This window comes from Siniperca chuatsi, linkage group LG17 (genome assembly GCF_020085105.1).
Source record: "Siniperca chuatsi isolate FFG_IHB_CAS linkage group LG17, ASM2008510v1, whole genome shotgun sequence".
NCBI classification, from domain to species: Eukaryota; Metazoa; Chordata; class Actinopteri; order Centrarchiformes; family Sinipercidae; genus Siniperca; species Siniperca chuatsi.
The window spans coordinates 3,337,324-3,353,537 of NC_058058.1; the positions used below are offsets into that span (position 1 = coordinate 3,337,324).

General features: G+C 40.8%; 1 protein-coding gene across 4 annotated transcripts in view; it reads left to right on the forward strand.

Moving 5' to 3' along the window:
* The window catches only part of LOC122863932 (protein MTSS 1-like), a 69,253-nt gene that overhangs the window by 41,977 nt on the left and 11,062 nt on the right, over positions 1-16,214 (forward strand). For all 4 annotated transcript variants that reach the window (XM_044170815.1, XM_044170813.1, XM_044170814.1 and 1 more), the window contains exons 4-11: positions 3,124-3,208; positions 5,472-5,563; positions 6,498-6,572; positions 6,913-6,924; positions 11,223-11,380; positions 11,712-11,819; positions 12,678-12,775; positions 14,532-14,757. In XM_044170815.1, coding sequence (XP_044026750.1) covers positions 3,124-3,208; positions 5,472-5,563; positions 6,498-6,572; positions 6,913-6,924; positions 11,223-11,380; positions 11,712-11,819; positions 12,678-12,775; positions 14,532-14,757 — 854 coding nt within the window. The remainder of the gene's footprint in view (positions 1-3,123; positions 3,209-5,471; positions 5,564-6,497; positions 6,573-6,912; positions 6,925-11,222; positions 11,381-11,711; positions 11,820-12,677; positions 12,776-14,531; positions 14,758-16,214) is intronic.

Consider the following 16,214-nt stretch of genomic DNA (forward strand, 5'->3'; position numbering starts at 1 on the left):
CTACAAAGAGAGCCTCCGTGTTTACAATTTAGACGTGAAAAGTGCTAGAGAATCCCTTTTCTCCAATGTCATTAACAATAACATTAATAATGCACAGACCCTGTTTGCAACCATCAAGGCTGACAAACCCCCCGACGCAAACACCCCTGAACTCCTATCCACCCGTAAATGCAATGAGTTTGTGTCCTTTTTCACTAATAAGATTTAACATATTAGACAAGCCATCAATACTACCATGTCAAATAAAACTGTTGGATCTGCACCGTGTTTGTATAAAAGAAATATGGAAAGGTTGACAAAGTTTAATACCATAGACTACAAAACTCTTGATGAAACAGTGAGACAACTTGAGCCATCCATTTGCTACCTCGATGCTCTACCTACGAGCTTCTTTAAGAAGGTATTTGACTGCCTGGCGATAGTCGTACTGGAAATTTTAAACAGCTCTCTGCAATCGGGCAACTTTCCAAAGGCTCTGAAAACTGCAGTCATTAAACCTCCTAAAAAAAAGCAGAGTCTCGATGCCGCTATCATTAACAACTACAGGCCGATACCAAATCTACCGTTCATAGGTAACTTAATGCTATGACAACTTCCAGTCAGGATTTTGACCGCTCCATAGCACCGAAACTGCTCTTATTAAAGTTCTAAATGATATTCGTCTTGCACTTTTATTTCTGACATTTAGATTTTATTATTTGACTTCTTTTTAGTTGAAATACTTGTTCTTACTCTTTTATTCTTTTAATATCTTGCATTGTTTTTAAATCCTGTTTTTATTTGACTTGTTTTTAGCCGAGGCATTTTAGCATTTGCACCTGAAATGTTTTGAGATACTGGTCACAGAAAATTGTAACTTTTCATATGTTTTGTTCTCTAACAGAGTTGGTCAGAAAGATAAAAAAAAAAAATCTCAACAGCTGGTCTTTAAGTCCTTTATCAACAAGCCTGTAAACAATCATCCTGTCCACATAAACAGTCATATTGTATCATATCATTCTTAAATGATGGTCATTTTGTGCTGTGAGGAAGGGTAACTCTTCATCTTTTAAGGCTTTTAGGAGGCTGAAGAGACGAGAGGACAGAAAAGGAGAGATTTGGATTGGGAGAGGAAGATGAGTAAGAGAGCGGAGAGAGAGAGAGATGAAGAGGAGGAAGGAAGGAGGACATGTGGAGAGAGGGAAGAGCAGGAGAGAATGAGGTGTCAGTGGTGCAATGCAGTGCTCACTACCCCACCCCAGACACACAAACACACACACACACACACACACACACTTGCTTGGATACTATACGTGTGGGGTCCCTTCATTGACATAATACACTCCCCAGCCCAAAAAAATTAACCTTAAAGAGTAACTGTGAGAACACACTTATTAATATAAGATATTGCTAAAATAAGACACACTGTCGTATCAATTAGAGAAAGTATAACATGCAAAATCAAAAATGTAAGATATAATAACTTTTAAAGTATTTTAAGGTGCTTTTTTTTCTTTAAAGTAGTATTTAATTGGAGTGAAGTATTAAATTAAGTATTTGTATAAAGTTTAGGTCCAAGTTCAAAAAGTGAATGTGGTTATCAATGGTCTTGTGCGTGTATTAACTCAAACATTAGCATGTGTGAGAGTGTTGGAGGTGTTGTTGGATCTCCAGGCTGACAGGCTGAGGGCTGGTGAACTTTTCCCCAGGAGGGAGTGTTCTGTCTGGGGGGAGAGAGATGACGACCATCTGGTCTCTTCGGGTTCCTGTGGAGCTTCTGCTGCACTGACACTCAGCTCTCAAACAGGCTCCTCTCCACCCTGCTCGAGTGTCCTTGAGCAAGGGATACACTCACAATCCCTACCAGCTACAGGGCTGCTGTTCCAGGCATGACCTCTGACCTCTGACTTTAATGTTGAGGAGCAGCAAAAGGAAACAGACTAATTCTCTGGTCTTCTTTGCTTCAACTGAAAGTTATCAAACCTCTTTTGTCTGGTGTCTCCATCGTCTGTCGTCCTAGTCTCAGATAGCATTGATCAGGTTTTGACACAATTTGAGGAGACGATGCATCTCACCAGCATGTTTCCGTCATGGCAGGACAGTTGTCTCTAAAGCCATTATGCTCGAGCAATATTTGCCACCTGGTGCATGAAAGGGAGCAGTGGTGCTGCTGGAGAACAGTGGTGAGTTGAAATATACTGATATCAAGTGATGGATTTTTTAAATACTTATTTTGCAGTTGACGACTGTTCATTTCAGTGGCTTAATTAATGAGCGAGGGATGCTCACCTTCACTTCTCACTGGTCTAACCTACCCAGATCCCCCGATACATTTTATCATCATTTAATAGAGAGAATATAGAATCCTCCTGCCTATTTTATATGGACTGAAAACACCCAAGCTTACTGTAAAAACAAAACGGTAAAAATGACAATATATTAGGTTGTTATTTGCACAATTGCTGTAACAAGTCATTTGCTGGCAATCCAGCATTCAAAAGGGAGACTTATGGTCTGATGATTACTGTGGTCTTCAGAGGCTTTTTTCCTCTTGTTTGCAGTGATGAATAATTAAAATAATAATTAAACACATTTCCAATCTAATCTGTTATCAAAAGAATCTCCTCAAAATCTGAAAATTGGCTCATTTAATGCATTTTGTGGTTGGTTCAACTGATTTACATATCATTTACACTGATAATAAAATACAACGCTCTTAAGAGGACAGAACAAGAGACACATTTATCCTTTTGCTGCTGCAGCCTTTGCGTTTATGTGATTCTGTTGGAAGTGTTATGAAAATGTTACTCGGTCTGACCTCGTCAGAATGCGTCGTGACTTTTAGGGAAAAGTGACCCGGGGGCTTATTCAGAAATGAGAATGTAAAATTGTCAGTACATGAAATGCATGTCTGAACACAAGTTAAGGCTTCACACACACTTGTTCTGGTTGGTTGTGGGAGTGAATGTGAATTTGCTTAAGGGATTTTAGACCAATGAATGCAAACTAAAATGTGTTTTTAGTCGTAGAATTTTATCAATTTAAGTTTTAGGTGTAATAACTCGTTTTATTACTCGCGTAATAACACAGTTTTGAAATTTGACCGACAGACTGTCGTCTCTGTCTCTCTGTGTTTGTTTTCAGGAGGGACCAGGGACATCGGTTCAGCCCTCACCAGGATGTGCATGAGGCACCGCAGCATCGAGGCCAAACTCCGCCAGTTCTCCATGTGAGTGAGTGTGTGTGTGTGTTGAACAGGTGTAGTATCTCCTCCCAGCTCTCAGCTCTCCATGGCAACCTTCTCCCCTTCCTCCTGCTTCAGCTTTCTATCCTCCATCTCACTCGATCTACACACATTATTATGGCTAAAACTAATAATCCTGACTAGACACTTTATTTGTTGCCATTATGGGCCTCAGTCACTTGAAGGATAAAATTGTTTCACTGCATGTTAAGTGAAGTGCATGTGAGTTAATCCCTTCATCGTTCTCTTTGTGCCGCCGCCTTTCCATTTTCGCCTCATTTGCTGCCTCCTGAGGGTTTGTTTATGCTCTCCATTCACTTGTCTTTAAACTCATTTTCTGAGTCCTTCACGTCTCTCTCCACCTCCTGCTGTAACAGCTTCCTCATCTCTCTTTCCAAGAGCCTTAAAACCACACCCTGTCTCCTCCCGACCCAACTCCTTTCTCCTCTTCTTCATCTTCCTCTCTCTGCATGAGTCCATTAACTCTCCCAGTATGGAGGGAGAGGTTCAGTTAGATTGACATGAGAAGATGAGACCTCCAGCTAAGTCAGTAAACAGAGATACAGTATAGCTAGACACATACAAACATCCATCCACTTTTCGCCACAAAGCAAAGTATCCCAGACGTCCTCCAGCTCCTCCTTGGGGATCCGTGGGCGTTCCCAGGCTAGTGGGATATATAATCCCTCCATTTTGCATTCTGGGTGTCCATTCTCCTCTTGGGATCACAATACACAATACCAGCCTGATAACAGTCCAACAAACGCGGGGCGTCAGGTACAAAAACGACACAACAATTTTATCCCATGTCATAGCAGAAGACGACTGACTGCTTTCTTCATCCGCGTGGCTGCGAGGATCCATGTGGCGTAAATTTCGTCAAAGTGCAGCCCAACATTTACGATTGCTCAGACTCTTTGTGTCAACAAACGTGTTAAAACGTCCCTGTTTGCAGACACCTGCTGTAGTATAAACAGAACTGCATGCTGGTCCCCTATCCGTGTCCATTTTTGGACTGAATGTGGCCCTTCGGTGTCTAGGTCAACTCATGACGGCCAACAGAAAGACTAGCTCGTGCTTAGTTAGTTTGAGAACATCTACGATGCACTCAGTGATGCGTTGGATGCTGTGGCTGTTCATATTCTTGATCTCCAGAACTATGATCACTATTGCACATCATGCAGGTCGTGAAAGATGACAAGCTGCGATTGGTCGGGTTTAGTATGTCTCTCTGCAAAGTGACAGCAGGAATTTAAGGAACGAGCTGAAACGACGAGTCAATTAATTGATCGACAGAAAATTACAGAAATTAAGCGCCAACAATTCTGATGTGCTTGCCACTTTCTTTTATAGACCAAACAATTAATCGAGAAAATAATTTGCAGATCGCAGATAGCTGCAGCCCTAATAAAGACGCTCCCAAGACATGTTTTGTCTGATCCTAGCCTAGCATAAAGGTCAGCTCAGAAACCCTAAGAAGGAATCTTATTTTGGCTGCTTGTACTGTATCTGCAGTCAGTCTCTGTTCTGTTCTTCATGACTTCAAGTGAAGTTTCTCTGCTGGTTTATCTTTGATGTTTAATCCTAGCGTCTTTTCAGGAGAATATTAACTGTAAATAAAAATATAGATGAAATGATTTTTTTTCTAGATGAGTGTATTTTATTAACTCAGATCTTCTCATCTGGACAGTAAGAGAACAATATTCATAGAGACTTTAGTAAGAAAATCAACCTGAATCAAGAAAAGTGAGGGGGACATGTTCCTCCAGTGGAAATTACGACCGTGTCAGGATTACTACGACAGTGTGTTAACACCGCCCCACTCTGCCTGTCAGTCTCATGCTCCATCTTACCCTCACTGGTTGAAAAGACCCACTTGAGACAGAAACTCACTCCAGACTAGGCGATCCACTGTTTCTATGCCATTTGCACATATAAATCTGGTTTGCACACTTTCAAGTAGTAAATTTTTTTTTTCTATTGTTGTTGTTTTGTTTAACAGTTCTGTCAGTAAGGAACCAATATCACTACTCAGCCACACACACACACACACACACGTTTTCATGACCTAAGGGAAGATTGCATATTCATGACTTACCCTAACCCTAACCACTACATGCCTAACCGCGTCCCTTACTGTAACTTTAACCTTAAACCAAGTCTTAACCCTAAAATGTATGTTGTGGGGACTTTCTATTTGTCCCCAGAAGGGACAGCCTTAACAGTGTGTGTTTGTGTGTGTTCGCAGGGTGTTTCTGGACTGCCTGATCAACCCACTACAGGAGCAGATGGAGGAGTGGAAGAGAGTAGCCAACACTCTGGACAAAGACCACGCCAAAGGTACACAAACGTAGAAACTGAACACACTGAAGCACAGACACGTACACTGCCTCACAAAGGCAAAGAGCAGTAACTACACAACCAGTTGAGAAAAAAGGGTTTGAAGTTTAAAGGCTCTTAGCTGAACTGTGTAACAGATATAGAAGTTTTAAACCCTTTATTTTCTGTTGATTATTAATCATTGTCACTGACCTTATATAAAACATAAAAAAACATTTAGATACTGCACGATGGGACGAGCTAAAGGGTGCGGGGAAAACGTAGTTTCTTTTTGAGCTCTCATGTCTCTTTGAACTAATGACTTTAATAAATTCATTGTTTATTAAATAGATTTGAATATGTGATTTAAAGGAGGCTTAGCCACATGAAATCATCCACTAGAGTCAGAGACGGCAGTTACTGCTACTCTGCTAAGCTAGGCAAGTTATCGTTTAGCAGGACTAGTTTATCAGTTACTTTTTTCTCTCCATTATGATTTAAGATTTAGCTAAAATTATGTGGTTTAACAAACTCAATTAGTAAGATGTTGGAGCATCGAAAATTGATTTTTCAATTCTGGTAATAAGTGGGTAAATTAGCTTTAGCTGAGGCTATCTCACCAGCTAGCCTTAGCCAGCCGAAGTGCACTGCCGTTTGGTTAGTAAGTTGGTAGCTCTTGTGAATTTTTCATGCCTTTTTTTGTTTTTTTGCACACATCATTTCTGATGTTAAAAAGTCAGATTCTGTCTCAGTTTTGATCAGATATGTTACTGTGTTTTGGCTTGGTCGGGCAGTGTAGGCATGCGTGTCGTATGTATGTGTGCATATCTGATATGTTTCTTTGGGAATGTAACCTAAATTTTGTCTGTGGGTCTATTTATGTGTCCATACAGTTTCTTTGCATGCTTCACACTGTGTGTTCATCTATCTGTATGTGTGTGTGTTTCTCTACAAGAGTACAAGAAGGCCCGTCAGGAGATCAAGAAGAGATCTTCAGATACTCTGAAGCTGCAGAAGAAAGCAAAGAAAGGTTTGCAATCTCTGCCCTGTCACTTATCACTTAAAATTATTAGCAAGTGTTTTAATTTAGGCCTGGTTCCATAACGTGAAGAAAAATGCTTCCAAATCGCTTGACATTTGTAATGATGCACTCTTTTGAAAGAGCTAGAAAGCTGGGAATGGTTTGGTACGAGTCAGTCATAATTAAATGATGGTGGTATTCATGGGATAATTATATCAGTAGTGGTATTTAAGTGATGTGACATTATGAAGAGATGTGAGGATTTAAAAGTTAATGTTTTTCCTTTTCCAACAATCTGCTTCCTTCCCTTCCCTTCCTGTGGAATCCCATCATGCTCTGCTCTGTCCAGCTGATGTATTTGGTAAGTTATTTTACAGGCCACTTACTTCCTTCCTCTTGTCTACAATGCATGATTATTCTGGAGACACAGAGGATCTTTATTATCTGCTGTGAAGCCCCTGTGACCATGGACTACTGGTTTTGTTTGGAAATACTCAGGCGTTCAGTGTTTTACAGTGGTGTCTCTTCATCTTCCAGTATCTGTCCTTTAGAAGAATTACCCCAATTTTTAGTCTAGTTTGGTTGTAATATAGCAGTAATATAAAAGAGACAGTCAGCAAACTCTCTGACACCTTCAGCGCTCTGTCACACATCTGCTTTTCCAAATCATATCCAGCCCACTCGGGTCGGCTGAAATATGTTCCCACGTTGTTTAGATGTTTGTGTGACTCACATAACCGAAGCCCGAACACAACAAAGACTAGAGTCACACTAAACAAGAGTCGTCAAAGAAAAGATTTTCCCGGCTTGTTTTGTAAAACACGACACAACGTGATACAATGTGACACAGTCCAACCACAACAAAACACAGCAGGGTAGCTGACACACTACACAACAATTTGGAATAACATAGGCTGATACAGCCCGAACAATAAGTTAGCCAGCAGATATTATCCAGTATCGTTCTATATGTTGGCCCATAAGTAACGATAAATGTCTGTACAGAAATGCTAAAGATGTGTTTGAGGTCATTTAGAAACTGTGTCTCCATTACATAGTTGGTCCACCAACTGTTAACTAAATAACGCTAAGATATTTAATTTGCAATGATATAAAACAGAAAACGCAGGAAACCTTCACATTTGAAATGAAATTGAAGCGTGGCATAATGTACAGTAGCATTACATGACAACATACAGTAGGAAAGAACATGGTCTAACACAGAATAATATGTAAACCGGCCTGAAACTTGTCACATTTACCCATCACATTTAGAGTGACTGACAGCTTGGTGGGGGAGGGTAAATTGCCAGTGTTATTGCTTTGCTCTACCCACTGAGCTGCAAAGAACCACAAGTAAACACCAAAACAAGTCCTCTGCTTTCAGAACAAGTAGTTCCAGTCTGATTCATCGTACTAAAACGAGCCTTATTATGATTGGAAACAAGAGCGTGTTGCTCCTGCCGACAAAGCTTCCAGCTTTGAATTGAGCCTTCAAGACTAAATAAACAGGACCTGGGATTGACCCCAGAGGAACCTCACATTGGTCGAGCTGCTTCGGTCCTCGGGCCCTTCCAGCCTGTTATTACTGCACGAGAGGAACCTCCCTCTGCAGTGGTATGAATGTCACAAGGGAAGAAGAGAAGAAAATAGGAGGAAGAACTTGTGTTGGAATGAAATGAATGTGGTGAGAGAGGGAGGAAGGGAGTTGGAGTTAAAAAGAAGGGAAAATGAAGGGACACCTGTTGAGTAGGAATTAATGTAATAGTAGAGTGATGGAGGAAAGGTGAAAGAACAGAGACTCCCAGACAGGAGTTCCCTTTGTATCATTCTGAATGGGATTAAAGATGGAGGGAGAGATAAGGGAAAAACTATTAAGAGACGGAATCTACTTTTATAAACTCTTAAGTAACCGGTTACAGACGGCTTTCTGCAGTAATCAGATTTCTTAAAATTCATGTCAACAAGAAACTTGTGTCTGTAATTGGAGTAGTGGATTAGAGACATCTCGTGTCCCAAGCTAAATCTACGTCTAAGTCCGACTAAAAGTGAAGCTGACACTAAGTAGCCTCTTTGTACGGACTAAACCAGATTTTAACCCCGACTTGGTCGCCATATGGCATATCACAAATTTTGGTCGGCTGCAGTTCAAGCAGTTCTGCGATCTGATTTCCAACATGACTGCTGTCAAAAGATCCGTTATAAGCTGTAGTGACCTGCTTTTAATATTACCAGTGCTGTGCCCCTTTAAACGTGCCTCGGAACGGGCCGATTGCTTGGCCTCTGGTATTGCTGCTTGCAGCTTTCTCGAGAACCGTTGATCCAAACAACGTCACGCTCGACACTGCACTTCCTCGGGTCCTCAGCAATGCAAAAGTGAAGCCAAACATCAACCACTAATAAATAAGTAAGCCAGGGTTCCAAAATAACTTTGGAGGAAGTGGAGAAATCTGGTTACCAACCTCATGGATTTTACAGTGTTACGACTGTACATGTAAACGCACTTGGTTTATTGCATAACCTGGTTTCCTGTGTGCATGTAAACACACTGACTGAGCACAGGACAGAAAGAGGAGGCTGAGGAGAAATGAAACAGCTCTACAGTTGGACACAGAAAAAGAAAGAAGAGGGAGGTGGAGAGATAAAGGCAAAGAGAGACACAAACACAGAATGTGAGACTGATGTTGCTTGAATTCTGTGGGAAACCAGAAATTACATTCCCGTCCCTCGAAGAAACTCTCAGCCATCTCTTTCCTCTCTTTATCACTGAAGCTTCTGCCTGGAAAAGTTCAGTTAGAAGTTCACATCTATCAACCCGACCACAGAACCCGGGCCTGGATCTCACTGGAGGAATAAAGAACTCTAATTGCATGTTTTTGTCTGTCCTGGAGTACAGACGATGAGATTACCAAATGATCGTCTTAAAGAGGAAAAAGTCTACCCCAAAACACTTTTGAGAACAATAAAGGAGCTACAATTAGTTGATTAATTTCCAGCTTCTCAAATGTGATGTGGTCAGAGAACTGTGGAATTTTCTTCACTGTTTTATGGCATTTCTTATTGTTTACAAATCCCATGAAGACTAAAGGGAGATGTCAGGGAATGGTATTAAGCTTGCGCGTTCTCCTCAGCTTAGGTGATGATAGAGTGATTAGTCTCTTGTGGCCGTCTTCAATTTTCAGTTCTCTGCAGTGTTTGGCCCGGTCACGTACGATACAAACGTCTAACATTGCGGTGATGTGAACAGTTGAAATGAACTATAAATCAAAACCTATGTCGTACAAATCTACAGCGTGACTGCCGTTAACCCCTTGCGTCAAGTATACGTTCAGCTTTAGAAGGAGAAATGGAGAAAAAAGGAGTTTAAACATTTTATCAGGGTTAAAACTATAACAGGATCATCTTAGAAAACATCTCCGTGTTTCACAAAAGCAGCAATGTAATTTAAACGGAGAATTTTGTAATCAGATGTCTTTAGATAATTAACGACCCCACTAATAATGTGTGGTGTGTGTTAGTTGGAAGCTGGCGGTTGTTTGTTTCCAGGCGGGACAGCCTGACAGATTGCTGGTTTCGGAGAGAAAACTCTTTTAATTCTTTAATGTGGGTTAATGGTTTGTGGGAGGCTCTAACTATTGTTTTGAAGCAATCGAGTGTTTGCAGTCTCGGAACAGGCTGTTCCCTCTGGAACTAAAGTTCTGTTTAGTGGAACTGAAGTGAATATACGATTTCACAGATAATAATCCGTTTGGTTTGCCTTGTAGCTACGTCTGCCGCCTCTTTATTTCTCTTTCAGTCTTTCTCACTCACCATCTGGGGTTCTAATATCTGGATTATGATGATCTGCACTAGATTACATTTCTTTAACGTCACTCAAAGTTTCTTCGCTCACCTTAAGGTCAAGTGTTTGTCAATGAAAAAGATATGAAATACCTCTGACATTTAATCTTTTGGTGGCCATTTCTGTACTTTATTATAAGTGAGCACTTTGTACTTTCGACTTGCTTTCGGGAACTTTTTTCTGGCATCTTTTTATATTGTTTCCTAATTCTTTTTGTGTGTGTTAGCACTTTTTCCTGGACTTTCAAATGTCGTTTTTTATGCAACTAGTTCAGTTCTCTTTTTATGCTTTTTAAAGTATGTTCTCTGACAGGCATTGAATAATAATTTCTTTGATTTGAAAATGTATGAAATTCATGTGAGTAGAGCTGACATTTAATCGATTAGTTGATTGACTGAAACGATTATTCAATTCTAAAATTTGTTGCTTATTAATTTTTAGTTAGCATTTTCAAGCAACAAGGCCAAATATTCTCTGGTTTTAGCATTTCGAATATGAGGATTTGCTTCTTTTATTTGTCATATATCGTAGTAAACTGAATATCTTTGGGTTGGTTGGCTCTGGGACATTGTAATAGACATTTTTTCTTCTCTCTGAGATTTTTTATACAAAACAATAATTAGTTAATTGAGAAAATAATCATTGGATTAATAGATGATGAAAATAATTGTTACTTCTGAGCTCTTGCAATTGCTTTTTTGTGACAGCTTTCCTTTTATCCAGTGTGGCAGTACATTTTCAGAGATGTAATTATAGAAGTGTGTGTGTGTGTGTGTGTGTGTGTGTGTGTGTGTGTGTGTGTGTGTGTGTGTCTGCAGGCCGCGGGGACCTCCAGCCTCAGCTGGACTGCGCCATGCAGGACGTCAGTGATAAATACCTGCTGCTGGAGGAGACAGAGAAGCAGGCGGTGAGGAAGGCGCTTGTGGAGGAGAGGAGTCGCTTCTGCTGCTTCGTCTCCATGCTGAAGCCTGTCGTGGTCAGTCACGCATCCAGACATCCAAACCACGGATAAAACAGCAGCTCTGTGACATGGACTGTGACTGTTAAAAGTAACGCTCCACCAACAATTTGTCTTTTGAGGGGAAAAAAACCCGGGCCATGTAGACCTGAAAGGCAGTTTTACAAAGTTTGTAGTTTCCACATTAATGGAGGTCAGCAGCTGCGGTCGGGATGAAAACCTTTAAACTCATCCACTCCTACATCGTGATCCAAACAGTCATTGCTAATCCAAAACATGGCTGAAAACACAACTTATGTGCTATAGCTCAATCATCAGAACTCTGCTCTGTTGTGTTTGTGTGTGTCAGGAGGAGGAGATGTCCATGCTGGGGGAGATCACTCACCTCCAGACTCTGACTGATGACTTGAAGACACTCACTATGGACCCACACAAGCTGCCTGCCTCCAGCGAACAGGTGCAACTGTCTGAACCTAACAGATCTCCCAACTGTTTCGTTTTACTGCTGGTTCTGTCCATTTCTATCTCATTTTGTTGCTGGTGGTTAAATTAATGTACTGTTACTGGAAAATCAGATCCCTGATGTGATGCAATCAGCTTTGAGTGCATATTTTAGAATAGATCAATTGTACCTCAGGTGTTTTATAAGAAGCCTTTTGAGAACCATACTACACACTATTCTTAACAAATCTTTGCCCAATCAACTATACATTGCTGCCAATCTTTCAAATCTCCCCACATTTTAATATAAACACAGACGTCCTGCATGTACAGTATATACACCTTTTTCATAATGCAGAAATCTTTATGTTGTGTTGTTATGTTGTTCAATTATGGTATCTGAGTAATTCATGGGATTTTTTTAAACTCCCAAATATCAATATCGGCCTCATAAATCCCATATTGGACGGGCTCTAGTGAAAACGCACAACCTTGGTGAGGCTCAGTTCCCCCTGAGAACAATCTTGACTTAATGAAAGTGAACACTTGATGGCTACAACCTCACCTCACTGCCCCACTATATCCTCAGTTGAGGTTACCACTCCTCCCCTGCTGAGAACAGGCTGGGAAAGACCCTGCCTCCCCTTCCTGAGCTGTCTGATGGTTTGCCAGAACCTCTTTGAGGTCAACCAAATTTACCTACCAAACTCAAACATAAAATGTTTGCTTCAAAGTCGATACCTGTGTGCTGCTGATCCAGGAAACACACAGCTATCAGGGCTTGTAGAAGTGTGTTACATTTTTTTTTGTTATATTTTCATAGAAATGATTGAATGCACATTTCCTGAGGACTCCTCTTCCTCTCTCTCTCCAGGTAATCGTAGACCTGAAGGGCTCCGAGTGCACCTGGTCCTACCAAACTCCACCCTCATCACCGAGCACCACCGTGTCCAGGAAGTCAAGCATGTGCAGGTTGGTTACCATGGCCACAGCAAACTGCCCGTCATCTCAACAAACCTCCCCAACAAGCTGGATACATCTAATCTTTTATCCTGCCTGTACTCTACTGCCTCCCTGTGGGCCAGAGGTGTAGCTGCAGCTTTTAATGGGATATGAACAAATCACTGAATCACTCATTTCTGATCAGTTTAACAAATATTTCTGATCAATATTAGGTTCTTTAAAGAGGAAGAAGTATTGTTGTTCTCAGTGTACTAAATTTGGAATCGCCATCTTTTCTGTTGCATTAATATTAAAAGGGGAAGGAAGAGTTGCAGCTGATACTTTACCGCTTTCAAGGCAGCAGGGATCATAGAGGGTCAGGGTGTTGGTCTAGTTCCCAAAAACAGTCTCACTGTGGTCTGGCAGGACTCAGTAAGCATCGGCTTGGCTTACAGACTTTCTTCTGATTTTCACACAGGAAAGACATGGTGGCTGTTTTTAAACTTTTGTCAAATTTCTCTTAAATTATCCAAATGAAAATGGTTTCTCAATAAATCGGAGGTGAGGAATAGTCTGTTGCAGATCTATAATGATTAGTCTTAATTGTAAAGTTTGTAGAGGCAGTGAGTGATATCATCATCTAAAACTCTTTGCTATACGTTTCTGCTCAGCTCAGCCTCAGTAGATTCTTTTTCAGACTTAAATGTTGTCCTGAAAACTACAAGTTTCAGGCTGCAAATGAAAAACCAGAGAACCTGGTGGGAGGAACATAGATTAAGGCTGGGAGATTAAACCTCAATACTTTTTCAGTACCAACTGAAATGTGTCTGTATTATAGAGCATCAAAAACTGTCGAGTTTTAAAGTTGGCACTGCATGTTTGGTCAGATTCTTTGGTCTGTTTACGTATTCTTTGGTAGAAACCTTATATAACTTTAGACTGTCCTCATTAAGGTAAAGGTCTTTATTTTGCAGACACATTGTGCTGTTTGGCAGATATTGTCAAATTGCAGAAGGTTTAAATTCTCCAAACTAATTTGGGAGGGACCCTTGCCGAAACAGTTGGCACCGATATGCTTATTAAAGATGCCAACAAAACTTGGCTAACACGTCAGCTAACGTTAATAAAGGCAACTTTGCACTCCAAACGGAGTCTAACCATTCATCACTTGGGTATTTTTAGTAGATTTAATGTCAGGCATTGTTCAAACTGAAGTGTAATTTGAGCATTAGATTTGTTGACTGTAAAGCTGAGTAGCGTTTATAGTGTATGATGTGTGAGTGTAAGTTGCTGTGTCACAGTGTTAAAGGGTCAGTTCATCCAAATTATAGAAAAACATCATTTTAACGGTTTAAAACACTAAATAATGACCACTTTTAATAAACAATGTCTTAGTTTCTCTGGATAATCCTGGATAAAACCCTGTGGTGGACAATTTCTACTGATGAAATAGTCCAAACAAAAACAATGTGTTCTGTGGATTATCCGGAGTAACTAGGACATTGTTTCTGGAAGAGATGTATTTTTTTCAATGCTGTGAGCACCACAAATTAAATTCCATTCACCTCAATTGTATTGGGGTGACATCTCAGAGACTGATATCTCCAAACCCTAACAAATGAAACAAAAACCATCTGCATGTCTAGACAGCGCTACGGGTTAGTGAGAATATGTTTTGTGTGATTTTTGTAATGCGTGAACTGACCATACGGAATAACATTCCAATGTTTTCTTGTGACATTTTTCTTTCTCACATTTCTCCTCCTCCTCTCTCTCCGTCCTACAGCAGCCTGAACAGTGTGAACAGCAGCGACTCTCGCTCCAGCGGCTCACACTGCCACTCCCCCACCTCTCATTTCCGTTACCGCGCCTCCTCCTCCTCCTCCTCCTCGGTGCTCCCCCAGCAGACGCCGGCCCGCCTCTCCTCAGTCTCCTCCCACGACTCTGGCTTCATCTCGCAGGACGCCTTTCAGTCCAAATCCCCTTCACCCATGCCTCCGGAAACCTCACAGGTAAGGAGCATGTGCAGGGATGGAAAACTGAAAAGAGGAAAAACACTGAAAAACCTGTGGTTGAATATTTTTGAAGTTATTGTCTGACTGAGACAAGCGGAGACACTTGGAAATAAGGGTATAAAAATGCACACACACTCTGTCCTCTCCACATTATTCTGATCCACTCTTCTTCCACCACTGAGATCAGACAATCCCTCCAGGTTGCTAGGATACCGTGCGTTCATTAGCTCTTAGCTGCTGTGTGTGCGTGTTTGCTGAGTCACCCCGGCTGCCACAGGGTCTCATGCAGCCAGACGGCATGCTCGCTTAATCCCTCCAGGGTTTCCTAAGCTGCGGTTCACGAGCAGAGTGGGGACACAGGGAGAAAACACAGGATCACCCAAATTAGGGCTGCAACTAACAATTATTTTCAGTATCGATTAATCTGCCGATTACTTTTTTAATTAATCGTTTTGTTTATAAAATGTCAGAAAATACTGAAAAATGTCCATCTCAGTTTCCCGCAGTCTTTTCTTTTGGTCAGACCAACAGTCCAAAACCCAAAGATATTTAGTTTACAATGATATAAAACAAAGAAAAGCAGCACATTCTCACATTGGAGAAGTTAGAACCAGAAAACGGCATTTTTGCTTTAAAATAATGAAAGAAACGATTAATCAATTATCAAAATAGTTGCTGATTAATTTTCTGGCAATCCACTAATTGTTGCAGCTCTAACCCAAATTTAAAATAAAATATAGGGAGGGGATTTCAGTTACAAGAGTAAGATATTTATTGAAAAGTCTAATTTAGGTTTGTTTCTGCTAACTATTTCATACATTATGAGAAATTAGCCATACACAGGTGAGGTGTACATACAAGGGGACAGTCAAGAGCTTTCACGGTTCTCAGATGCTCAAAGTGTTACAAGCCTTCTATTAATTTTACCTTGTCACTAAAACAGAGCCCAAGTTTTAGCTGCCAACCACTGCAAAGACATCAGACTAAAATACATTTTGGGAGCTTGTAAAACAGACGTAACAACCCAGGACAAAAGTCCAAGGACAGCTCATTGTTTTCAGGACTTTTGGGTTAAATTTGTAATTTTCCAGGACTTTTCCATGACTGCAAAGCTGGATTAAAGAAATTCAGGGTTCAGGTTGTGAGAGAATCCTGTAAAGGATCACACAAGTTTAGGTAACTTACATGCTTGTGAGGACATAATGCATTCCCCAACCCAGACCTCAATCCTAAAACCTTAATCCTCAAACAGCCATTTGAAGAAGGGGGCACCTGACAGCATGTCCTCACTTTCCAGGTCTAAAATTAGTCCTCACATAGAAGCACAAGATCATGTGCACACACACACGTCACATGTTGTCACTTCAAAGGACTTTGCAATAACTTGTGTTCAGGAGATTTACCATAACCATATCCACTACATGCCCAACTCCAACACTAAACTTAACCAAAAT